The sequence below is a fragment of the Aphelocoma coerulescens genome, chromosome 1 (assembly GCF_041296385.1).
Source record: "Aphelocoma coerulescens isolate FSJ_1873_10779 chromosome 1, UR_Acoe_1.0, whole genome shotgun sequence".
NCBI lineage: Eukaryota > Metazoa > Chordata > Aves > Passeriformes > Corvidae > Aphelocoma > Aphelocoma coerulescens.
This window is the reverse complement of record NC_091013.1, coordinates 77,703,212-77,729,243: the sequence shown is the minus strand read 5'-3', so window position 1 is coordinate 77,729,243 and position 26,032 is coordinate 77,703,212. Positions and strand designations below refer to the sequence as shown.

The 26,032-nt window shown below is 41.8% G+C and overlaps 1 protein-coding gene across 3 annotated transcripts in view; it reads left to right on the top strand.

Annotated features, from left to right (window-relative positions):
- The first annotated feature begins 16,376 nt into the window (after window positions 1–16,376).
- The window catches only part of DDX10 (DEAD-box helicase 10), a 160,136-nt gene continuing 150,480 nt past the window's right edge, over window positions 16,377–26,032 (top strand). For all 3 annotated transcript variants that reach the window (XR_011150737.1, XM_069014291.1, XM_069014303.1), the window contains exons 1-6: window positions 16,377–16,612; window positions 21,026–21,086; window positions 21,324–21,454; window positions 23,131–23,289; window positions 23,741–23,861; window positions 24,988–25,177. Coding sequence is in view for 2 of the 3 variants with exons in the window: in XM_069014291.1 (XP_068870392.1) it covers window positions 16,430–16,612; window positions 21,026–21,086; window positions 21,324–21,454; window positions 23,131–23,289; window positions 23,741–23,861; window positions 24,988–25,177 (845 nt within the window). In the remaining variant the exon portion in view is untranslated. The remainder of the gene's footprint in view (window positions 16,613–21,025; window positions 21,087–21,323; window positions 21,455–23,130; window positions 23,290–23,740; window positions 23,862–24,987; window positions 25,178–26,032) is intronic.

The window sequence follows — 26,032 nt, the reverse complement described above, 5'->3', positions numbered from 1 at the left end:
TTGCATTACCTGGGTGACACACTATTACTCAACAACACCAGCAGCTCCCAGCAGCTCCCAGATGGACAAATAATTAATATGGAGGCAGTTAGGAACTGCCTATCACCCGTAACTACTCTCCCCTGTATGGACAGCCTCTGGTAATAGTATCTACATTTTGTGTGATCTTAGGTTTCACGATCTTGTTAGGAGCTGGATATGCTGTCCAGGGAATGGGGATGAGAAGATTGGTAATGTAAAAGCAGACAGTTTCTAAGGAGGAGCTGAGTCCTGCTACCCAGAACAGCAAAAATTTTTCCTCTCTCCTTAATTTTCTTGGCACTGTGATGCTTGGTAGAAGATGCTCGAAAAGGAGGCAGAAATAATTATTTGCCTTTGCAATTAACCCTTGTCATGCATGATTAAGTCAGAGTACCAGAAATACTTTTTCATTCAAACACCTCCTCATTCAAGATGAGAGGCAAAACCAGTTCTTCCTCCATGTCCTGATGGTGCCACGTGTACCTGTTTTCCATCAGCCCTGATGGCAGAGAACAGATCTGTATTCATTCAGGATAACAAAAAGACTTTGTCAGCCAAGGCAAAAGTATTTTGTGTGCTGTAGTGGCTGACCTTGAGCCTCCACCTAGTCCCTTGCTCACTTCTCCCAAGAGAGACTTGTAAGAGCAAAAGCTGAAAACTCGGATTGAGATAAAGAGTTTAATAGGTGAAGAAAAGCTATTTGTGGAAGCAAAGCAGAATAAGGAATTAATTCATTACTTCCCCTTAGCAGAAAGTGTCCAGCTACTTCCTGGGAAGCAGGAACTCACTACTTGTAACAGTTACTTGTGATGACAAATGCTTTAACCACAAACATCTCTCTTTTCCATTGATTTCATAGTTGAGCACAATGATGTATGGCATGGAAAATCCCTTTAGTCAATCAGGGTCATCTGTCCTGGTTGTGTCCCCTCCCAGCTTCCTGTGCACCCCCAGATTATTTGCTGGTAGGGTAAAATAGAGGCAAAAAAAAAAAAAAAAAAGGAACCCTGGGGTTGTGCAAACACTGCCCAGCAACATCCAAAACACTGGTGTGTTACTAACACTGTCTCAGTCCCAAACACAAAATACAGTAGGCTATGAAGAAAGTTAACTCCATCCCAGCCAGACCCAGTGCAAGGGCTGATCATGTTCTGCTGCTGCAAGAGCTGTTGTGAGAGGAGAGGAGCCCCTGTGCCAGCAGACATACCTATGGAGGAGCCTGGTATGTCTGGGGATGGTGTACCACTGTAAACCTACAAATCAATTAAAAGTCCATGACTTGTTAGATGTCTGATTGATGCAGCCCGTGTTCTCTCATTTTCTCAAGCAGAATAAGTTACAAATGTATCTGTGTATCTGTTTTGTCTGCATTCCAAATTCAATGCATCAAGCACTACACCTCGATGGACCCAAGCTGTGTTCCACTGCTGGGAAAATGCATTGAGGAAGCTGGCAGGGAAGCACAGGGCCAAGAGTGTGTGGAGGAGCCCAGCTCTGGGCATGGCTTCCCAGGCAGGGCCGACAGAGGTGTTGTGGCCAGGACCAGGAGTGGCTCCACAGCAGGGGTGTAGAGAGGGGTGTGGCCCCCGGCACGGCTCCAGAGGTGATGTAGGTACGAACACATGAGGTCCAGGGTGGGGTGGAAGAGCAGCATGTATGCTGGCAAAACGCCCAGGTCCTGGCTCTGTGCCCAGAAAATGGCAAAAGAGGGAACCAGGAAAGGATCTACCAAATGACCTTCTCACCTGGGAAACCTAATTATGGCTCCAGTGTGGGCTGTGGTGATACCTTGCTGGTGCAAGGTGAGGGTGGAAGCAACAGTGAGGGCCAAGGATGGAACAAAACAGGCTATGAGGAAGGCAAATGTGTGGAGAGATTGAATAAGAGATTAGGAAAATGCCAACTAAGCACAGTCTGATGTTAAAGCAAAATTTAAAATTGGAACTTGCAGCATCCGGACCCAATAATCACTGGCATCAGTGACTAGAAGGGAGAGTAGGAGAAGGTGATGAAAAGGATGAGACAGCTGCAGATATCACTTGCACAGAGAGACACAGCCTACTAGTGCATGGTTGACCCAGCAACATACTTGCAATAACTTTGAACTGAGAAAATACTTTTGAGTAGGTCATTGATTTGTGTCATGAAGGTAGAATATTGACCTAGTTGTGGGAGGCTTCAGCTCCACTCTAGTGGATGATCAGACCAGAGTGACTTTTAGAATAGGGAGGAGGAATTCATTTGGTTGCATGAGAATCACACAGCATAGGTGTATGAAAGCAACCAGGAGATTAGAAAGAGCATTGGAGACCTCTGGTACTGTGACCTGAAGGGGAACTCAAAAGAAAGAGCAAGTCTTAGACACTGGCTTATGTTGGAACTTACAGCCCACTTCAAATCTTTTACTGGATTTTTAATTCATATTACTTAATGACATATAATTCTCTGTTATTGCTCTCTTAGAATGACATACCTCTCATTTAACAAAAAATAGTAAGCATCAAATTGTTTTCATGCCTATATTTCACTATAAGAATACACCAGTAAAATCTTGTAATTGTAATTCAACATGGATTAAAAATTTTTAAATCAGACCTATCCAGAAAAAAACTTAGGCTTCTGAGTGTGGAGGTTACCCTCCTACTGTTGTGTATTATTATTGTATTTAAGAAACAGGACTTTGGGTAGATGATTTGCTCAACCAGGACATGCAGAGATAAAGCAGGTGTTTTCTTTCCAGTGAAAATGATCCAACAGAATAATCCTGAATACCCTCTAACGGCCTGACTGAAGGGTAAAAGCAGTTTACGTACACTGAGCTATTTGCAAACTTGTAGGAACCCAGAGTGTCAAGAATATTTCTCTGCCTGTTTTTAAGGGTTCTTACCCCCCTGAACAATACTGTTTTAGCTTCAAACCTTGGAAAAAATTACCAACAGTCAGACAAGAACTAGAAAATACAGTGGTGTGAATTAGGTGATAGACTACTCTGTAAGATTGTCACAGGGTGAAAAATTTAGAGGTTTTGGGCTTCTCTTTGTAGTACATAGATAAGAGTAAAGAATATCAAAATGGAGGATTGTTGTTGTTCTCTAAACCTTCTTCTTCTTCTTCTACTACTCCATATTCTGCAGTAAAAGTAGTTTGGAATGACTGGATAGAGAATTCCACAGTTCCTGGATGTGTTACTGAATAATTGGTAGGAAAGTGAAAATAATGCATGTTTTTAGTAACTATTGGTTAAAATATCTTTAAAAGCTGTGTAAATCTTGATAAAGAGTCAGAAGACGCTCTCACTCCTACTTTTCTTCCTTCTATGCTGTACCTGGGTCACACTAGTGGCTCTGTTCCTCTGATAAGACTTAATAAACAACTATCTGGAAGCATTGAAACTCAAGGAAAAGTCTCGGTTTATCTTTGAAACTCCTTGCAAGGACTTTCAACAAATTCTCTCCCATCAGGAGAGACTGGATTTACGGCACGGTAAAGTGTCACAAACTGGCTGAGTAGCTTGTTAAATGGAGATCTACATAACCATACCCTTACTATCAATAATTTGTGAGTAACTTTATGAAAGAAGATCTTTTTCCAGTGCAAAGTGACTATAAATTGGAAGCATTGTTAATAACAATACCAGTGTATTATATTCACGTGGTGATAACCTAAACTGTTCTTCAAAGTACAAGGCAATAGAGCCATTGAGGATTTTTCTTACCTTCTGTCTAGTTCTCAGTCCCCTGAATATTACTGTTTTACCCACCCCTAAACTGTCTTCCTGATAAAAAGATAAACCCCATATTTCTAGTGCAACTGCATATGTTTGCTGTAATGCTAGAGTTTCTAGGTTATTTAAATCTCTTCATTCAGTGTTCTTTGAGTCAAATTGCTAGTGAGTCTTTTTCCATAATGTTTGTGCATCTGTATGAAGAGTTTGTTTCTCTGCCACCATTACACATAGAAGCCTTTGCCCAATACTAATGAAATCAATTAATTTCACTAAATGGGACATCAAGGCAGGTATCCATTTAAACATTTGTGAATGGTGACACTTAAACAGATGTAGAGCTTCAATATATCAATCTACATATCCTAGTATGTAGCTGTACTATGGATATTATAAGTGGCAAATGAGATAAAAAACTACAGTGGTATCTTAGAAAACACAGTGCAACTTTATTGCTCTAATTTGAAGCTCTTGGAATACCAAAATGACAACTTACTAAATAAGTGCATAAATAATTGTAAAATTATTTAAAAACAAACCAGCATATCCACTGGGTTTGAAGGATCCATTATCTAAGAAAGAAAAGTTTGGTTTTGTTTATTTTGAAACTCAGGAGAAGAGAGGAATGTATATATTACCAGTTTTCATCTCCTTCTAAGTCTCAAAATTAGACCTTGAGTTAGAAGAAAGGTCTGTAAAGGCAAGCAGATGTATATGACAAACACAGCTTTTATGTCTTTTTACTTTTTACTTTCTTTTTTCTTTTCTTTTTTGTTTCTGTATTTACATGCTGCAGAGGCAAAATGATGTGGCTAAGTGATCAGGATAATAAAACATGAGCTTATGTTCAGATAATGGTCTCCTACTTCTGAAGAAAATCATGAGGTAAATCCAAGAAATTTATTTTGAAGTAAATCTAAACCATTACTGGAGCAAAAGTGACACCTCATTAAGGTTAATCCTTGACTTCAGAATGTGCAAGGAGATCAAGCTTCAAGGTTTCCAGGGCAGCTTCTCTCTCTTTAACAGGAAAAAGTTAACCCAACACAGGAATGTCAAACGAGACCATGGAGATACTTCAAAAATAATACACTGTGAATGCTACTTGCAAATTTAAGCTGCTAGACACAACATAAATGGTGATAAATTTACAGTGGAGACCTTTAAAAATCTGCAGCTCATAGTTAACTTACCTGTTCACAAGAGTTTTTATACTCTGAGTACAGCTGCTTCCTGGCAGAAGTGCAGAAGACTCTCTGTGAACCCATGCTCCTCCACACTCCCTTGTAGTGGGGTGCCCAGCTGCTGAAAATCAGGGAAATGCACTGAATCCCATCTTTTTGTGTGCAAGCAGGGTTTGGGACCAGGTACTGCAAGAAACCATTTGCCTGAACTCCTTGGATTCATGCTTTGTACAGTAGAGATGCGATATAGCTAGCCTGTAATTCCTTTCAAAGATGCAATTTGCTATGTTTATCACAGGATTAACTGGGAGGAGCTGCTGACTCCTTTGAAGGCAGGGAGGCCATGTAGAGAGACCTGGACAAATCGGAGGACTGGGCAATCACCAACCACATGAAGTTCAAGAAGGGAAAGTGCTGGATTCTGCACCTGGGGTGGGGCAACCCTGGATGTATGGACAGATGGGGAATGAGATGCTGGAGAGCAGAGCTGCGGAAAGGCACCTGGGGGTCCTGGTCAGTGGCAAGTTGGACATGAGTCAGCAGTGCCCTGGCAGCCAGGAGGGCCAACCCTGTCCTGGGGGCACCAGGCACAGCATCACCAGCCGGGCAAGGGAGGGGATTGCCCCACTCTACTCTGCACTGGGGCGGCCTCACCTCGAGTGCTGGGGGCAGATTTGGGTGCCACAATGTAAGAAAGACATTAAACTATTGGAGAGTGTCCAAAGGAGGGCAACGAAGATGGTGAAGGGCCTTGAGGGGAAGCCGTACAAGGAGTGGCTGAGGTCACTTGGTGTGTTCAGCCTGGAGAAGAGGAGGCTGAGGGGAGACCTCATTGCAGTTACAACTTCCTTGTGAGGGGAAGAGGAGGGGCAGGCACTGATCTCTTGTCTGTGGTGCCCAGTGACAGGACCTGAGGGAATGGCCTGAAGCTGTGTCAGGGGAGGTTTAGGTTGGGTATTAGAAAAAGGTTCTTCACCCAGAGGGTGGCTGGGCACTGGAACAGGCTCCCCAGGGAAGTGGTCACAGCACCAGCCTGACAGAGTTCAAGAAGCATTTGGATAACACTCTCAGGCACATGGTGTGACTCTTGGGGATGGTGCTGTGCAGGGCCAGGATTTGGACTTGATGTGATTCTGTGATTTACAAAGGGTTTTCTGGCTGTCTAGAAGAGCATGTTTTTCAGTGGCTTATTTTTCTCTACATTTTTCGAAATTTGAATTGATGTTCATGTCCTTCATGAATTACAATGTATCTCCAAGGTCTTTATTTTCCAAAGCACATTTTTCCAATCCATACTGTCTAAGAACTGACACAGAATGTTTTCATCCTGTAGAAGGATCTTGGGGGACCTAAAAAAATGCAGTTATCTATTCCAATCTATAGCAGTTACCTTGCCTGCCTCAGAATCTTGAGGACTCTAAACAGCTTTTAAAAATCCATCTATAACACCAAACTGCTTTTCCTGCTGCATTTGTTGCCTACTGAACCCCTCCCTGGAGCAGCAGTAATTGGATTTATTGCAGAAAAGCCTCCATGAACAGGAAGTTTCTCATTAATATTACTGCAAGGAATGGGGTGGAGTGATTTGAATGAAGATGCAAAAGAGTTGTTATCAAGAGTGAAGATCAAAGAGAAGGTGATGAATGGGCAGTTTCGGTTGTTACTGCTTTTGAGAGGCGACTGAAGGGAAAACAAAGCAAAATACACACATAAATTGTTGTCAGTAAGTTAAAGCTATTGGTCTGTATTCTTAGTACACCAAGTTCACTTGCTCTGCAGTGTTTAAAACAATTCCACATTATGGAAAATAAACCTTTTTATTCTTTTCTGTAAGAACTCAATAAATAGTAACTCAAATGCCCCTTCCTTTCTCCTAAATTTAAACTGAAATCCCTCACTGTGTGTCCTGGATTTTCTCCGACGATCTCTGGTTTCTTTTCAACCATGACTTGTTATCTTTGTATCTCATTCAGTAGCATAATATGCCATATAATGCTGATACATATTATGCCATTTTTTGTGGACAACAAGCACACACACACCGGAACGGTACACAGCAATAGCACTGGGGCTTTTGTTGCTTTTGCTTTCCGTTGCTCCTATTTGTGCCTCACAGGACAGCTTCTAGCTAGACAGATAGTGAATGCCTAAATAAGAATCTTATGATAGAAACAGTTTCATCCTAACACCCAAATTTTATGAGTAGTAAAATCAACTTGACAGCCATCATTGGTACATATAGAGTCGGAACAGTTTTCCTCATGCATAATTTCATCTTTAGTTACATTGTATTTTACTTGTTGTTTTATTACTTAGTTAGTTATTCTACAGTCTTCACAGAAAATCCTTTGACACAATAGAACATACTGGGAAACAGTGAGCCAGGAGTGCAGAGTGACGGTGAGGCAGGTGAGGACAGTATCCTCCTCCCTGGCAAGGCACAATCCCAACACTGCCTGAGCAGGACAAGCAGAGCAGGTCCTGTGGTGGTCACCTAGCTCAGCCACATGCCAGTGACCACCAGACACACAAGTTTGTGGTGAGCCAAGGACCAAGGCCAAGCCATGTCCCCTCTTGGAAGCCATGAATCTGAGCTCTGCAGTAGGAAGGTTTTTCTGCCAAACCCTCTTGAGTGGCAGAGCCTGTTAGCTTAGACTGGTTGGCTGTGACTGTCAAGGTCCTGAATTTGGCAGGAGCCAATCCTCAGTAGAGCTGTGCAGAGCTTTTATGGGTTTTGTGTTTGTTTTTATGAGTTGTTAAACCTGTCTAATTTAAGTCTGACACAGAGATGCTAATTTCATTAAAGAATACTGAACATTTTCTGAACTGGATCCAAAAAGTAGCCACTGAAAGATCTGTTAGATTTGTTTAGGTTTTCAGTTTGCCTGTGAATCAACCACATTGTCTGAAACAACCTGTTTCCTGGGTGTTATTATTGATTGTAAAATGATTCAAAGGATTGCTAAATGAAGTAAAACTGGAACACTAGACTGCTGAGAAGCTCAGTGAAGCTTTTTATGTCCATGTCTTCACACGCCTCTTACTGAGTCTTTACGTTTTATGAGCATTAAACTCCTTGGGGAGGGATAGGGGGCAGTGAGTTCTGGCTTGAAGGCACTTTAATGCCCTGTCTACACGTCATGTTCCCATTATAGTGAGTGGAAATCCAGTCAATACAGCTAACAGACTCTAGAGGGGGAATTCAGATGTCTCTTTCAAAATGAGTCAAACAGCTCTACAGTTTCCAGGTGGAATTGAATATAAGCATTCAATGTTCTAGGGTATAGAAGCACAAGGCTGGCAGAGATGATGTTGGGTATACGGGAGATTTGTGCCCTTCTGGAGAAGCAGCTGGAGCTCAGGCAGGATGCCTTACAGCACCTCAGATGGCAACCAAGCAATTGAACCAAGCCCCTCCATTTAGATGCCTATATATGCATACATCTATGAACTGGAGCTGAATCCCACACCTGAGATTTTAGTATTAAGAAATTTTAAATCATTATGTTCATTTGCCGAACAAAAGTAGCCAGAATCTCCCATGAAAAATGTTATTTTTCTTAACAAAGTTTCTGGTTTTGCTTTTTCCCATGTTCTTACAACCAGCAGAAGTGCAGAAATGTTATTGTTTTAGAAATCCAGCTATTCAGGCACATGGCTGTACTCCATCATCACGAACTGGCCTTTGGTAGTGAACTGTAGACAAATCTGCACAACTTCATCATCACACCCTGAAAGAAACCCTCCTACCCTTTCCTTGCATTTGTGATTGTAAAGATGAGGGGACTTAGCATAGCAACTTTTCTGTCTCCAGTTTTTAGAATGCTGCAATCACTCTGGGGTTTGGAGTCACGTGGTTACTCATGCTATAGTGACAGCATCCTTTCCACCTGAGCCTTGTCAGCACCTTCTACTTGAGAAATCGAATGAAACTGAAATAATAAATCCTGAAAAATAGATTTATCTTTATGAGACTTTGAAATTATATAAGGGATGAATTTGGTTTGATAACTTCACAGTTCATGCAGCTGTCATCTATACAGGTCCACACAGGACTCCTACAAGTATAGGGACTGTCAGCAGGAATGGTTGAATGGTAGGAACACGGATATGGCTCCAGTCTCACCTCTGGCAGCAAAAATAGGCACTCTTCAGTTTCCTTTTGCCTTCTCACATTGCCTCTCTGTGACTCACTTCCAACCTATGTCTCTTTCAAATTTGTCTCATGACCCATTACTTTGAAATATCAGTCTAATGAGTCTCACATTTGAAACAAATTTAACTTCTACAGCCAGAAACGTGCAGATAGATAGGGCAGGCTGGGTGGCTTACACTTCCCAGCCACAAAAAGAGGTGTTATTAAATCATCATAAATAGGAAGGAAATGTACACTTCAGAGTTGAGCAATACACCTGGTGAATAAACTAAAGAATCAAATTAATGAACTACAACTCTTTCTCCAAATGCAAGAATAACCAAGCATATAAAAACAAGGATAATAAGACATAAGTGCCTGTTGCATAAAGGTGCTGTGCCTTTTTTTACGTATCTGACAAACCAAATATATTGCACTATGCTAATGATCTGGGAAAAACCATACATTAATTGTCTCCTGAAATGATTCTGAAATACAGAAAGACCAAGAACTGTGCTAAATGAAAATGCTTTTTTTTCTATAGAATGTCTTTATAATTAAAGGACAGCATTTAAGCATGTCATTTTTGTATTAAGCTTCAGTAGCACCACAGTGTGTACTATTCTGTTTGGGTAATGGCATTCCTCCAAAATGTGTGATCATCTGAAAGGTTGATTCATGTTTTGTAATTTCATTTGTCAAGTCTGTATCTGAGTCAGGAAATCAGCTCAGTTGCGAAAGACCTGTCACTCATGTTCAAGATTAAATGTATATTTATGGAGTTCCCTGAATTGGAATAACTGCCTGTGCTCTGGGACTATACAGAGATCCCAGCCATCATGAAAAGGCAGGCTTGATTATTTAATGGTCCTTCTCAGGGTGGTGTGTCTATTACGATCCCAGTTTATTATTCATTTTTATTTCTCCAGGTCTGTCACGGCCCCTAGTGGCTCAGAGACACCCAGACACCACCGTGGGCCTGGCACCAACAGCCCGGAGAAGGGCGAAGTGCTGCAGGGCAAACTGAGGGAAGGGGTGAAGTGATGGGGGCCTGCGAAGTGTGGGTGTGTTCAACAGCTCTGTGAGCCAAAACAAGTTCCAGCAAACCCCATCATGTATTTCTTGCAAGATTGGTCATGCTTATAATTTTCAATAAAACATTTTGTTGACCTAAAGGAAAAATGTTTTGATTTTGTATTTGTTTTAACATTCATCTTGTGTCTTTATTAAAAGAAATCTACATATCATAGCATTTTGAAGAGGCAGATGATTTAATTTAAATACTGAAAGTCTGACACAGTAAGTAATTAATTTTAAAAATTACTTTCTGTTTTGTCTTGTTATCTTGTCTGACAATCTGAGTGAAAGCTTTTCTTCTTGTCCATGGAATTGCTCTTGTTGGCCAGACATCACAGCTTTCCCAATGTTCAGGTGGGCTTTCATTGGCAAAAAGTTCATTCTATGGGCCCTGCAGACTAAATCATGAATATTAGCAGTCCTCTAGAAAACAAAAAGTCCTTTGGCAGTCCAGAAGAAATGTGTTTATGCCATTTTAGATATGCCATCTTTAGCTTTTGAAGTGTCTACCTAAACTCCAAATTCCTGTAATCTGTATGCTTGGTAAAAGCATTTTTGTTTTATCAGTTCCCCAAGAAGAGCCCATAATGTCATCTGCAAATTCATATTTTTTTCATTGTTGGGAAACAGCTGTTCATCACTAAGAGGAAAGTACAAGCTCTCAATTACACCACACAATATTCTTCATAATAACTGACTGTTTATCCATCACAACTAACCCCTTTGCTCCAACCAGGAATTACTGAAACAGTGTTTCTACTGTGGTTTTGAAAATCCAGTTTAACTTTTAACTTCAAAAATAAAATTTCTTGATAGCCTTTTATTATAGGGCTACTCAATAGAGGAAAACCCAGTTCTATGGGCTTTCTTTTATCTATACCGTGTCTCTTTTGTTCATTGTTCTCCATCACAAACAACTACTGTGACTTGTTTTTAGAGTTGCTTACCCTGGGTCTGCATAAGAGTATTGAAATTTCTGTTCTAAACTGAGAGCATTGATTTTTTTTTCCTGCCTGCAGTACTCATACTTCTCAGCTAAGCTGAAAAGGGATCCTGAGACCATGGGCAGGAGTTGGGAGAGATCCTGGGGGAGGCTTAGCAGGGACAGCAGGGTCCCTCAGGGCCCTGACATCTACTCTAACATCCATTTCTGCTCTGAACAATTCTGGCCATCACACCTAAAAATGCTCATTTAAAGATATTTTTCTTTTTCCAAGTAGGATTACTATTCTTCTATATCATATTGTACATACTTTGGTTAGATAAAAATTTCATAATAATTTCTTATAGGAACATTACCCCTATTAAAAATAACTTACAAATCTGACTGCTATTTCCATAATTTTTTCCCAAAATGTTCTGAAGCTACACTGTAGTACTGCAAATTTTACACTGAAGATTCATCCTTTCACTGTGGGCATCTCATTCAGAGATGCTCAGACAGAATATTCTCACATGGTTTCTCTCAACTCTCCTGAAGCACAGCAAGTAAGCCTTGGAAGATAAGAGTTTTGAGAGCCTCTTGGTTGAGGAAATTCTCCTAGTACGTGGTTGTTTCATTGAGAAGGGCTTTAGTGGTATTTCATTGACAGCTAGTACTTCTGGGGTCACTTCCTCTGGTTTGCTGACTACTTCTTTAGGTACATGATCAAAATCATGTGGAAAAATGGAAAGTAAGCAGGTTAGCATAAAACAATCAAGGATTTAATGTGAATACCAAAGTTTGACTCAAACACATACAGTGATAATTTTTAAAAAATTATTATTATCAAATAAAATCAACCCTTACTTACCTTAAACTCCTGTAGAGATTTGCAGGGGAAATGTTTAACTGGGGTATGTGGTCTGTGAACAGGAGTCTATGGGGCTGCATGAGGCACCAGAAGAAAAGGTACAGCAGGAGTGCAGGGAGTGATGCATGTGCAACAAGTCAACAGATTATGACCAACCATGAAATGCAAGAAAGAATACAGGTAAGAATGGGGAACTGGCAAGATTTGGGTGTCAGGCCAACTGTACTAAATCCTTGATGTGAAAAAAGGCCCACGAGACAGATACAGAGCAATAACAGTGTGGTACAACTCAGCTTGGCCCTGAGGTTTTCTTAAGACAGAACATCAAGGATACCAAAGATTGCGCACCACTGTCACCATTTAGGATGAACCCAGACAGAGTGATGAGGGCTTTACTGTCAGGGCACAGCAAGGGCTGGGGGCTGTGTAAGAGCCAGGATTTCAGCTTGGTAACGCAGCCCCTGAGTGAGGGAGCAGGGCATGCTCATGGGTGGCAGTTGTGGTCAACCAAGAGTCCAACTCATCAAACACGTCTGAGGCAGGTCCAAAGTCAAGCTGGAAAAATCAATTCCCTGGTCAGAGAGAGGATGAAGATGAGAATCAGGATGAGGTCTGGTGGACATAATCAAGCTCAGATACAGTCATTGATGACTGGGCATGTTCACAGTGACAAAGCAGGTCCGAGGTCAATCCAGGAAGTCATTGTGCAGCTCAAGAGTCCCAGCCAGTGGGGTCTATGGCCAAGGAGAGGCATGTCTGTGGCTGACCTGGGGACCAACATGACATATGACATAACTCAGACATGGCCTGAAGCTGCAGGGTGGAGCTCTGCCAGGGTGTAGGAGGAGGACTGAGGTGAGGCTGGCCAGGGCCATTATGGTCTATGAGTGCCCTCAGGGCCCTGACCTTGATACTTGGTGCCCCTTGTCCTCCTCACCATAAGTAACTCTTTCCAAACACACAGATGTTCATGCTTATGAGTAGGAGAGATTGAGTATGCATGAAAGTGAAATCTATGGAGAATGACTGTTCCTGAAATAGGTCTTGATTAAAGTAAAAAATTGCTGCCTTCTTCTCTGTGGTCGTGTATAGGGCCTCGTTACTTTTACCATTATAGCTATACTCCTTTCATTTCTTCAAATTACAAGAAAACAACTGTGCTTGAATCATTTATTTGTCATCTCTCTCACTCAATCTCTCTCAGAAGGACCTCTGGTTTTGCCACAGTTTTAGGGATAGTACTATTACAAGACAGCTGAAATATACACATTTTAAATGTCTTATTATAAATTTCAAAAGGTAGAATTTGTTCCTGTACAAAAGGGAAACTTTTACAAACCCCTGTCTGCTTCTCAGGCAAGCCCCTCAGGGTGAAAGGACAGCAGAGAAATTAGAAGGGCAGTTCCAGAGCCCTTGCTGGCTCCCAGACCTCCAGCCTGGAGCTCCGTCCAGCATTTTACCTTGTACTGTGGGACACAAGAAAAGGCCCTTTTGACTTTCTGTTTTCCTTTCCTGGTATATGGACCTCTTGCAAAATGAGCAAATTAATTATTAAAAAGCATCAGCATGCTTTCATGCTTTTCAGATACTTTTCAAAGCATTCATGACAGCAGCATAAAAGGGGGTAGAAACAGGACAGCAAGATATTATTTTCCTTTTTTTTTCATTGAGGATTTCTGTCTGTCATGACTCACAGACCACTGCTGCTGTTCTGTTATGAAAGAGGTGAGCCCTGTAGGCAAAACATAGACCAGTTGAGCAAAGACAGCATGTTCAAACACAACACTTTTACTGTACATTTACTTAGGAAAAGAGTAAACTTATTCTAGTGCTGCAACAGCAGGAACTCTACACATGAGGGTTTTTGCTTGTTTGTTTTTCTATTACAGGCAGACATAAAACGCTTAAACTGACAGCTGAGCCCTGCGACAGTCTGATTGTGCTAGACTGGGACTTTGTTTTGTATGTCAAGGTAATGTGCTGTAACTGGGAAATATGAGCCACCCCCTGAAGCCCATCCTTTGGTGTGGATCAGCATCTCCTGCAAGCAGCTTTTTTTTGTTTCAAGAATAAAACTTTCAGTATCCTTCCTTATTCATCTGCACAGCAATAAACTCCTAGAGAAAACCATTGCATTCACAGCTGTACCTGGGAGGAGAGAGGAGGGGCATATTTAAGGGAGGTTTTTCCATTCCCTCCTGAAATTAGTAACTTCATGGATTCTAAAGGGAAAACAAACATTTCTATGATCACAGGCTTCCCTGATCTCGGGGAGGAGGGAAAACATCTTTCAGTGATACACTCAACATATGTATGGCAAAAGTGGAGCTAATTAAGAGACACTCCCTTCTCCCTTGGCTTTCTGGAACTCCAAACCCTCATCACAGACAATAATTATTTTGGGAGTCTTTCACTGTTCCCCTCATCATCATGTTTACTTCCTTCTTATGCCGTTGCATAAATATGTTTGTAATTTTCTCTTCCTGATGTGGCACAATAATTCCACAGCCTGTTTTTGTTTTTAATTCTGTGTGCTGATGAAGTGCTAAAACTGACTCAGCGAATTGTTTCTGACCACTGAACAACTGCAGAGCAATGCAGACCTTCCTGTAGGCAGGGGTTAAGGATTGGTGAATGTAAAGATAGCGTAATATAAATCTGCAGGTTGGTTAAATCTAGTTCCCTTGCAAGATATGTGCCTCTTACAGACACCAGCCTTACACCCGCAGTGTAAAACAACTCTCTCTGTTTGCAGTTTTCCTTGTGACTTTCTGCCAACCCTTTGCATAGTTCAAGGCTCTGAGCCAAGGCAATTAAGACTGACTACAGCTGTATTATGAAGGGTCAAAGCACATGAGAGAGCTTAAATCCAGCACCTTAAACACGAGCCCCACTGTATGTCTTTCAATTGAGTTTTGATTTTTCCAAATCTGTCGGTTTTTCCCTGTAACGAATGAGCAAATAAAGCATTAACAGCCTTGCCACAGAACTCTTCCTCCTGATTCCAACTTCAGAGTACTCCCTCCAGCTCTGGGGTCCTCAATACAAGTAAGACATGGACCTGCTGGAACGAGTCCAGAGGAAGCCATGAAGATGATCAGAGTGATAGAGCACCTCTCCTATGAAGACAGGCTTGAGAGAGCTGTTTAGCCTGAAGAAGAGAAGGCTCCAGGGAGACCTCGTAACAGCCTTCCAGTGTCTCAAATGGACTTATGACACCAAGCTGAGTGGGGCGGCTGACACACCTCAGGGACGGGATGCCATCCAGAGGGACCTGGACAAGCTTGAGAACTGGGCCTGTGGGACTTTTATGAGGTTTAAGAAGACCCAAGTTCAAGGTGCTCCACGTGGGTCTGGGCAACTCCTGGTAGCAACACGGATACAGGCTGGAAACAGATGGAGAGCAGCCCTGTGAGAAGGACTTGAGGGTGCTGATGGATGAGAGGCTGGACATGACCCAGCCATGTGCCCTCACAGCCCAGAAAGCCAGAGGTGTCCTGAGCTACATCCAAAGCAGCGTGGGCAGCAGGGCCAGGGAGGGGATTCTGCCCCTCTGCTCTGCTCTGGTGAGACCCCACCTGCAGTGCTGCATCCAGCTCTGGGGTCCCAGCACAGGGAGGACATGGAGCTGTTGGAGCGAGTCCAGAGGAGGGACACTGAGATGATCAGAGGGATGGAGAACCTCTTCTATAAGGAAAGGCTGAGAGAATTGGGATTGTTCAGCCTGGAAAAAAGAAGGCTTTGGATAAACCTCTGCAGCCTTCCAGTACCTGAAGGGGGCCTACAAGAGCTGGAGAGGGTCTTTTGGCAAGAGCATGTAGTGATAAAAAAAGGGACAGTAGATTCAAACTAAAAGGCAGTTTTAAATTAGACATTTAGAAGAAATTCTTCACTGTCAGGAGGGTGAGACACTGGAACAGGCTGCCCAGAGAAGCTGTGGATGCCCCATCCCTGAAGTGATCCCTATCCAAAGCCAGGTTGGATGAGGCTCTGAGCATCCTGGTGTAGTGAATGGTGCCCCTACCCACGACAGAGGGGCTGGAACTGGATAATCTTTAAGGTCCTTTCCAACCCAATCCATTCTACGATTCTGTGATTCCCCCACACCACCACACTGCTGAGGACAAAACTTATGCCAGCACTATGCACATATCCCTTTTCTATGACGGCTTTATTTTTTTTTCCTTTCCGTTTTATAATCTCTATCGCAGCGTATTTTCCTTGCTGCGGCACGAGCTCATTTCTTCGCGAACTGCGATTTTCCTTCAACACTCGCACAACCCCTCCCCGCCGGCGAGGGCCGGGGCCGGGCCGGTGCCTCCCCGCGGCGCGCTCCGACTGACGCGCTCCGGCTGACGCGCTCCGACTGACGCGCTCCGACTGACGCGCTCCGACTGACGCGCTCCGACTGACGCGCCCCGACTGACGCGCTCCGACTGACGCGCTCCGGCTGCGCCCGGCCGTGCGCGACCCACGCGGGAGGCGGGACAGCAGCATGGGCCGGCCCGGCGGCGGCGGGGCCACGGCGGCCATGGACCCCGTGCGCAGCTTCGAGCGGTGGAAGAAGAAATACACTCGGCGGACGAAGAGGCTGCGGCTGCAGCGCAAGGAGAGGAAGCGGCCCGAGTGGCAGGTGGAGCGGGAGAACATCGGCCGCCTGGTGCAGCGCTACCCCGAGGTACGGCCGGGCTGTGCGGGGCGGGCGGGCACGGCGGTCTGCGAAAAAGCGGCTCCTCTCCGCGGGTGGATAGAAGTGGGAGGAGGAGGGATGGCATCTGTGGGTCCTGGGCAGGCGTGGGGAGCCCCCCTGGTTGGCAGGGCTGTTGGTGGTGCCTGTAGGTAAGAGGTGTGTTGGGTGACACTGCTCTGTAGCAGGCAGAGAGCTTTTACCGTCACGAGGTAGGGATGATGCTCTCTTCTTTTTCCCCAGGCAGAGGAGGAGGGGCCAGTAGCCGCAGTTCCAGTGTTTTTGGTGGAGGAGACTGGACAGGCTGTGGAGCCGGGGGTAGTGGGGCCTTCGAGCGGGGGAGCTTGTGGTTAGGAGGGCAGCGAGGAGGAGGAGGCGGCTGAAGCAGATGGTGGGAACGGTAGTGACCAGTGGCACTTGGCCCTTCTCCACCAGTGTGGATGTCTTCATGTTGGGGATGGAACACGTTTGTCTCCATAGAAGATGCATGACGGGCAAACATCATACTGTGAGAGTGTGTTGTTTAAGCTGAAGTCAAGAAATAGGTATTTGAATACCAGAACTGAAGTCAGTGGTGTTGGTGTTGTTACCCAGATTCCCTTGAATTCTTGCGGGAGACAGTCGGCTTTGGAATAGCGCTGATCAGTGGAAAGCACTGTGATTGTGAATAACGGGTTAGATGTGCTCTACCTGTGGTGCTACTCTGCCTTCTGCCAACTTTTGCTGGGTTTGCAGGGCAGTTGTACTTGGTTATGCAGCGCTCGGCACGGCTGGTAGTAATGACATTTTGGTGGTTGTAATTTGATTGAGCAGAAAGTAATGACAAGAGGTATAGAACACATCTGTTACCTTGAAGAAATCATGTTAGCTCCGTTAGTTAAGATTCAGCAAGTTAGTATTCTTGAGCTTCACTCAAGATCTTTTGATCATTTGCTTGACTGTTTGAAAGCAAATGACATGTTCCTCTACTCCTAGCCTTGGCTATGTGAATGTCTGTGGATGTTTCTGTGTCACTAATGTGACTGCACATGCATCTCTTTCTGGGCATGGGTGATAATGTCACTGTGGAGCTTAGGGCAGCATAGGTAGGGATGGCATAGTAGAAGGTTGTGTGTATTTTTAGAGGTTGAAGAAAAGAGGCTAGTAGCATTCAGATATGTCCATCAGAATTAAGACAGGGTAAACATATGCTTGTATTAGGATAGTTCTGGGGACTCTTGGTCTCAGCTCTGTTGGAGTTTTGCTGTCCTTTTGCTCTGGTATTCTCCTGCCTGTGAACATATGGTTGAATGCCCATCTAACTTTTTATCTTCAGTACTTCAGATATTCTTTTTTGGTTGCTGACAAGGTTTTTTTTCCACTTGGTCTCCAGTGTTTCTTCCGTATTACCCTAGATCTGTGGGAGTGGGAATCGTGAAGAAGTGCCATGTGCTTGGATCTTCAGGGGTCTCCAGTGAGTTCTGCATCATGCAGATCCCTTAGGAACAAGGGAAGTAGAAAGCTCTTGGGTAAGCTCTTCTCTGTGAAGAGCTGTGGCTGGGGTCTCTGGCACACAGGCTGTGTGTGGGTTAGATTTACATGTGCATGGAATAGTGGTAGAATGGCTGATGGATGCAGGATGATCCAGCTTGGCCTCCTGTCCATCATTTCGTGTGTGAGAATGACTGCAGTGGATAAACAAGATAAAATGGATAGTAAAGAGACAACCAATATACTTCTTCACTGAATTTTTTTTTCCATTTGTTGACAGATGGCAAGTGTGTGGCAGCACAGATGGAAAATTTGAAAATTAGTTCCAGTGCATCCAAATCATGGGACCATTTTCTGTGTTATACGTTCATAGATGAGCTGTTTTCGGTTGATTCAGTGACTTTGTTGTCTGTCAGGCCATGGATGGACATGGTCTTTCCCATCTAGTTGTGCTCATGAAAAGCATTAACAGCCTAACTGATGTGCTGGGGAGCTGTTTGTGAAAAATCCTTTCTAGTCTGCTCTGTCAAATTAGTTGAGTTAGATCAGAATAGCACTTGAGGTATTTGAAATGAGCTGGCTGCTCTCATATGGAGTTAATTAGAGAGAGCTCACAGTTACAGGTTCCCAGCAGATGAGCAGAGGTAGTAACTTTGGACAGGGAAACAAACTAGGTGGAAGTTGGAGGTGTTTTCCACTGGTGCATGTAGATGTGGAATAGGTCTATCAGAAGACCTACCTCAGACATCAGTCCTCCTTATGCCTGTTGTTTGGACATGACTTAAAAATGTATCAGTACCTTCGGAGTTTGAGGGTACTACAACATAACATTCTTCTGCTCCTGGAAAAAGATCCTTTGTAGGGCAGAGAAGTAATATAGGAAGCTTTGTGACATGGCCTTTCCTAACATTCCTTGCTCTTTTAATACTGTTCTCACTTTTTTTTTCTTGGACATCTTTAAAAGAGCTAGGCTTATTCATGTAATGATTTTAAAATTGATTTAGAGAAGTTAATTGTGGAAGAGCAGAACAATATTTGTCTTCTTTTTTGATTAATACATCTGTTCTTACTGGGTCATCTAGAGTTAAAAAAGAAGTTGACTACTGAAATACTTTCATTATTTAAAACAATTTCAGATTGCTGCAATAGCCCATTTGATGTATCACAAACCTGTAAAAATCTATCCCTTAAGTTGCACATAATCAATTGCATGAATTCTTTTTTGATGTTAGTGAAACACTTTTCCTTCCTGTAGGCTTACTGTTTTCCTATGCAGACAGTCTCTTGGCTGAAATTAAACAGCAGCTGTATACATCGAGTTGTAAATATTTAGCACGCAAAATGATGAGAGTGGGAATTGGCCCAATATTTCATGTGATATATAGTATCTTCAAAATTAGCAACTGAATTTGGAAATAGTTGTCAAAAAATCCAATATGTGAAAGTCAACAAAAGACCTTTTTTTTAATGGTGATTCTGGTAGGATTTTTTCCCTCCTCCAAAATAATGTTTGACAAAAGTTTATTTGCTCTGTTAGGACACAGTGAAAGCTTGAAATCTACCTTATAAGAGCTTTGCCTTGAAATGTGTCAAAACCAGGTTTTAATAAGGGTGTCACTACCTTTTACCTGTTTTAACCTTTTCTTTATAGAGATTAAATTCATGTATTAAGTTACTTGTCTTGATTTTACTGGAGAGGACTAGGCTGAAAAGAGTAGTGTTGTGATTTAGATGCTTTAAACAGCTATGACCCCTCAGTTTTCTGTAATAGGCAGAGGCTGTAAAAAGTTGGTACTTCAAGTAGACAGAAGGCTGATCTGACAGCTCAGTAGCTCTTCATCTGAGGCCTTCTCTGGAATTGTTAACTCAAGATGTCAGGAGGGTCTGAGGACTGTTTTGCTTGGTCCCTGATTTGGGAGATTTCTGTTCAGCAACTTGTTAGAGATAAACACTACCTATTAGAAATGCATGAGTTGTGAGTTACAAGTTTGGCATTTAGAAATCTCAGTTTAGGCATCTTAGTTAGCATGGATTCAAAGCTGTATATTCTACCTTCTTTTTCAGCTCAGGCTTTGTAAATACAGTAGTCTCTATTCTTTTTTCCTGAGTTTTGTGGGTTTTTTTTGTCCTGCTACTATTATTTATGAACTTTGCCAGTGAAAGCTGCTCACATCTGTTAGAACAGCCTTGAAAATACTACATTTTTTCCAAGAGCTCTACTTGACACCTCATCTTTGTAAATAATTGAGCAAGCTCATGGACTCAAACACATGCTATTGGGGACTCTATGTGTATGTGTGTAATTAACAGCTCTCAAATATGGGTGCATGCAGAGGCATGCAGGACAATGAACTATTTTTTTAGGGTTTTTTTTTTGTTTTTGTTTTTGTTTTTGTTTTTGCTGTGTAGGACAGCTCTAAAAAATTAAATACACCGAGTGCTAGAGGTTGGTGAATCTCGTGAGCTTCAGGACATAGGGGAACTCTTCTTTTCCCAGTCAGGTGGATGTAATATTGCTGCAGCTCTGGGTGCCCAAATACACTCTGCAACAAAGATGGACATATATTCCCAGTAGATCCCTGCTTGGAGTCTGAAAAAACAGATCTGAAAAGGACATCTGGGCTCTAGTAAGGTGGAGACCAGGGGCCTCCTGAGGTCCTCGTCAGTCTAAATTGTTCTGCGATTTTTTGATGGTCTGAGCTTTAAATTGTGCTATTAGCCTGCATTATTCAAGTATATCATTACTTACTGAGTAGTTTATGGTAGATCAGTGGTTTAGCTTAGGTCAAACTGGTATAGGTTGCCTGACTAGCTAACTTGAATCAGGTCATACTGAGCTACTACATATTTATGTTAACACCAACTTGTAGAATGCTATTCAATTCCTCTCTTATGGTTAGATTGTAAGCATTGATTAAAATTATTTTGTTTCAGATAAATGCAAGTGAAATCCAAAGATTTTCAGATTTTCCGTTGTCAAAGAAAACCCTTAAAGGTAAGTATGGAAGTTTTCTTTGGGAAATAGTATAAGGGAATGCATTGTTTATCTGCATCTGAACATTTGTTTTCTTTAAACCAAGTTTTAGGTAAGTATTGCCATGTACAGCATTTTCTAAACAGAGCAATGCAGTCCTGCAGGCCAGACAAAATGAAATAAAGTTTTTTTCTTTCTTTTTTTTGTTCCTTTTGCCCTCCCACACTCTCTCTTCTCTTCCCACCCTGCAAATACTAGGATTGCAAGAAGCTCAGTATCGTGTGGTAACAGAGATACAGAGGCAAACCATAGGTTTGGCTTTACAAGGTAAAGATGTACTTGGAGCTGCAAAGACTGGATCAGGCAAAACCTTGGCCTTTATTGTTCCAGTAAGTAATTCACATCCTTCTATTTGTACTCAAACCAAGTTATCTGTGAAGTATTGATGTCAGCTTAGGTTAATAGATCCTGAGAAAAAAGTTACAATTCAACTGTTCTGAGTGTTTCAGGAAAGCCAAGATACTCAGGAACTGAGTAAAGCTGCTTGAGCTTCTGAAAGAAGTGTATTTTTTGTGCTAGGAATGTTCCGAGACTTAAAAGTTTCATTTTGATACTTACATTAGTAGACCTTGTGTGATTTAGGAAGTGCTTTGTTTTTCTCTCAAGAGTGTTTTCCTGGTGCAACTCTAGTTGTCTAATTTTTTTGTCATTTGAAAACTAGGTGCATGAAACAGATTGGTGGATTTTATTCAGTTCCTTATATTTTCTTAGATGAGTGGTTTTCACTCCCTTAAAATGTTACAGTTTGGACCTTATATAGCAAAGTTAACCTTAGTGATTGTGGACTTCCATTTCCTTGTCTTTTGTGAACTCCTTAGAAATCACTTGTAGGTGCAAGCAGAAAAGTGGGATGAAAAACCTTGTCATGGATGTACATGTCTGACAGTTTTACTCAAAGCATCATGATCTGCATTTCATTTCTTCAGTTTGAAAGTATGTTTGAGACGTGCTTAAAGTGTGCATAAAAGTGGACACAAACCCCATCATGTTGTGATTAGATGAAGGGGAATTTTTTTTTAATGGAGTTACTCTGTTTTAAACATTACTTGCATTTTTGTAAGCATAAAATTGTTTGGAGCCTATTTTGTCAGTAACTACTGTCAGGGAACAGTAGTAGGTGCTTTGAATACCCTCTCTAGTAAAGAAGGTTTATGCTTTATGCTGCTTTTAAAAAAATATTATTAGTAGAGAATAAAAAATGTAGGTGGCTTCAAAAGTCTTGTGAATTTGGGAAACAAGTGAGATTACTCCATTAGGTAATCTAAGAGCAGAAGTACTTTGTCATACAAACCTTATTTTAAAGCGGTTTTAGAGAAGAGGGCTAAGAGAGGAGCTGAAGAGATGAAGAGTGGAAAAAAATTAATTGTGCAAGTATGCTTACCAGCTCTCAGTATTTCAGAAGGCTTCAGATATTCATACCTGTAAAGTCCTTGTGTTAGGATTAGCCGACTAATACGGTGTTTCTGCAGTATGAATTCATAAAAGGACGAATAATCCTGGTGTGAGCTGTATGGCAATTTTAGTTGGAATACTCTGTATGTAATATGTGGATAGTACCACTTCAAGTCTATAAGCTAGAATTAAAACTTCAATAATTAATGTTCTTCCAGGTGCTCGTTCTGTTCCTGGTTCCCACAAAACCTTAGGAGCAGAGAAATTTCTCATATTTTTCGACACTATTGTCATATAAATGGCCTAATTTCCAGAATTTACCAGAATAGGATTAATTGTGCAGTAAAGTGTTTATGAGTTTCCACCCATTACTTTCTGTCATAGGTTGGTACTGGAGAATTTTGCTACAGCAAATATCATTACCATTAGTTAGAATTTATAAATCATCAAACTGTGTAGAGTGTGTACTGATGTTTCTTCACGCCATTATTTTAATTAATATGGCTTTGTCTTGGTTCTTTTTTTTTTTTTACGACACTTTTTGTTGACCAATTTGTTGTTGCACGTTTTTCTTCTGAGATTTTTGTGATGAGAACATGCTAATTGCTTTCAGGCTTTGGAACTCCTCTATCGCCAGCAGTGGACTTCAGCTGATGGCCTGGGGGTTTTGATAATATCGCCTACGCGGGAGCTGGCGTATCAAACCTTCAAGGTTCTGCGGAAAGTGGGGAAGAACCATGAGTTCTCAGCTGGCCTTATCATTGGAGGAAAGGTGTGTGTCCTCTCTTGGGAGTTTGCTGTATGGGAACATAGTTGAGTGCTGTATTAAGTGCTAGTTTAGGAAGGAAACCCTGGGTTTGAAGAGTCAAGGAGGAGAGTATTAATTGGAAACCTATCAGTGACTCACTCATTTTCTTCTGTGTATTCTGTGTCTTTTAAAGCTTTTGCATATTTAAAATCTTCTCAGCGTCCATGACTGGATGGACCTTCCTGCCATGTCTCCCAGGACTATCCTGTTGATTTAGATTATTCTGAAATACTTTTTCCTCAAGCCACAGGCGTGAGCATGCTGAAGAAATGGTGCCATATCTGTGGGAAGAGGAAAGGCTGCTCCTTGACTATTCTTTCTAAAAGCTATTAATAGGTTAAACTGACCTGACCATCTCTGGTACTGGACTTCTAGTCTGAACAACTAGAGCCATGCTGGTTTAACTCCTTTTCAGGATCTGAAAGAAGAGTCTGAAAGAATCCACCACATAAATATGCTAATTTGCACTCCAGGACGGCTTTTACAACACATGGATGAAACTTCATATTTCTATGCATCTGATCTGCAAATGTTGAGTAAGTTCTTTAAGTACTTGAAAGTAGTCAGGAATATATTGTAGCAGCTCATAATCGTGTGCAGCACTTCCTTGCATAAAAAGTTTATTCTTGTCATGGTATGGAGATGAAATGGCATTTGAGCTCATACATATTCAAATTAAATTAGAGGACAGCAAAACATCTTTCTTGTGTGTACTTTCTCTGAAGCAGTTGCTGAGCATGCCTTCCTTAAGATGATAAGAACAAGCAGGGGCCTTAGTAAGGAACCCAAACCCCGATGTAGTGTCCTGCATAATCCTTTATATTTGTCTTTACTAATGCTAAACTTCCCTTTCTGGTTATGGCTCTTGTGTCTTTCCTGACATGATAATTAACAAGCTATATAGAATATCCACTGCAGCATGTGTATTTTTGACCAGTTCTAGGAAACATTTTTATTTGTGTTTTAAGACAGATTTCTGCTCCTTTTATTCTTTTGTTTGCATTGTTAACGTTTTCATCCTTCCAGCCTGAACAAAAATTTTCAGTATAATGAAAAGGTTTGCCTGCTACTAAGAACTGCATAATCTTTAGCATAGCTTGAGGAACTTAGAAGCAATTAAGAAGCTAATGAAGCTGATAAAATGTGAAATTATGCTTGCTACACTTAGTACAATTCATGGCAGTTAGACAAGAATTGCGTTAAATGTAGGCTCTTTTAAAGCTTTGTCTCTGTGCTACTTGGTTTATACCCTGTATTTCAATGGTAAATTTAGCTTAGGTACAGGAGAGTGTATTGTTCTGTCACCAGTACAACAACACTGTTTTACATTCTGTGCTTTTATTTCAGTAATAGGACAGGGAGTCTGTTTGCAAATTGCCAAACTGTTTACTTGAGATGCTGATCTTTTTGCTTCAGCATGTGAAATTGACAGCTGTAGTGCATAGATTATGGGAAATGCTATGATTTCTGCTGCAGGGTTTTTTTAAAAACATGTTTTATGAAGTACAGGAATATCTAAAGAGAATCCTGTCATGTACAGTAGTTAATTTAATCTCTGCATTTTAAGTACGGATGGAATTTTGTGCTATATGGATTTAATGTAGGGTTTTTTTAATAACTAAATCTAAAACCATATTTTCTCAAATTTATCCTTCAATCCAGTTCTTGATGAAGCTGACAGAATTCTAGACATGGGGTTTGCTGATACAATGAATGCAATCATAGAAAACCTGCCTAAGAAACGCCAGACCTTGCTTTTTTCTGCAACACAAACAAAATCCGTGAAGGATCTTGCACGGCTGAGTCTGAAAGATCCTGAATATGTTTGGGTTCATGAGAAAGCCAAATTCAGGTATGTTGGGATTTTTTTTCCTCTGGGGAGGATTAGATAGTGATCCTACTTAACTGCTTCCTGACAATTCCCTGAATCAGAGGTTGTGTTGTGCATCCATCACTGGATCAGTGTCTGATCCTGCTTGTGTGCCCTCCTGAAAGCAAGGAATTTCCAAATAAGAGGGGACTAGTTCTGACTGAGTTACAGGGAGATTACAGGGATGCTGAACCTGTGCTTGTCTTGTCTCCTCAGGCAGCTTCTCAGACTGAAAATTTTTTTCTTCAGGAGGAAGCGGCAGAGTGGATTATAGCCAGAGTCCTGGGTCTTGGAGCACTCAGTTCTGAATTACTCCTTTTTTTGTTGTTTGGCTTCCTTGCCTCCTGCATGTGTGTACTTACTGTGTGAAGCCATCACATGTGTGCACAAATACAGTCTTGTCTGTATATTTATAAATCTGGCTTTCCAAGGACATGCTTTCCTATTGGGAAAGTGCAGAATGATAGTCTTGTTTGTGTGTTCTGTATTAGGAGCCCGAAGAAAAGCATGTGGTGTTAGTCCATGTGCAGTAACTCCCGTGGCTTCCTGATGTGCTGCATTTTCTGTGCATGTGTAGGGCTCTGGCTCTGTGTACACAAAATAAATTTGGACTGCCCTACAGTTTGGAGCAGGATGGGAGGCCCTTGCTTGAAGGGAAGTATGTGGTGTGCTATGTTCAAAAAATTTAATATATCACTAAATGAGTGTTGCTTTTTGGCACATTATTTTCTTTTGAAATCCAAATGAAGAATGTTAATTTTGCATTTCTGTGGGCTCAATCATCTGAGTGTCAAATTACTGACGAACATGGATGATTCTTTTTCTGCTCTTCTAGGA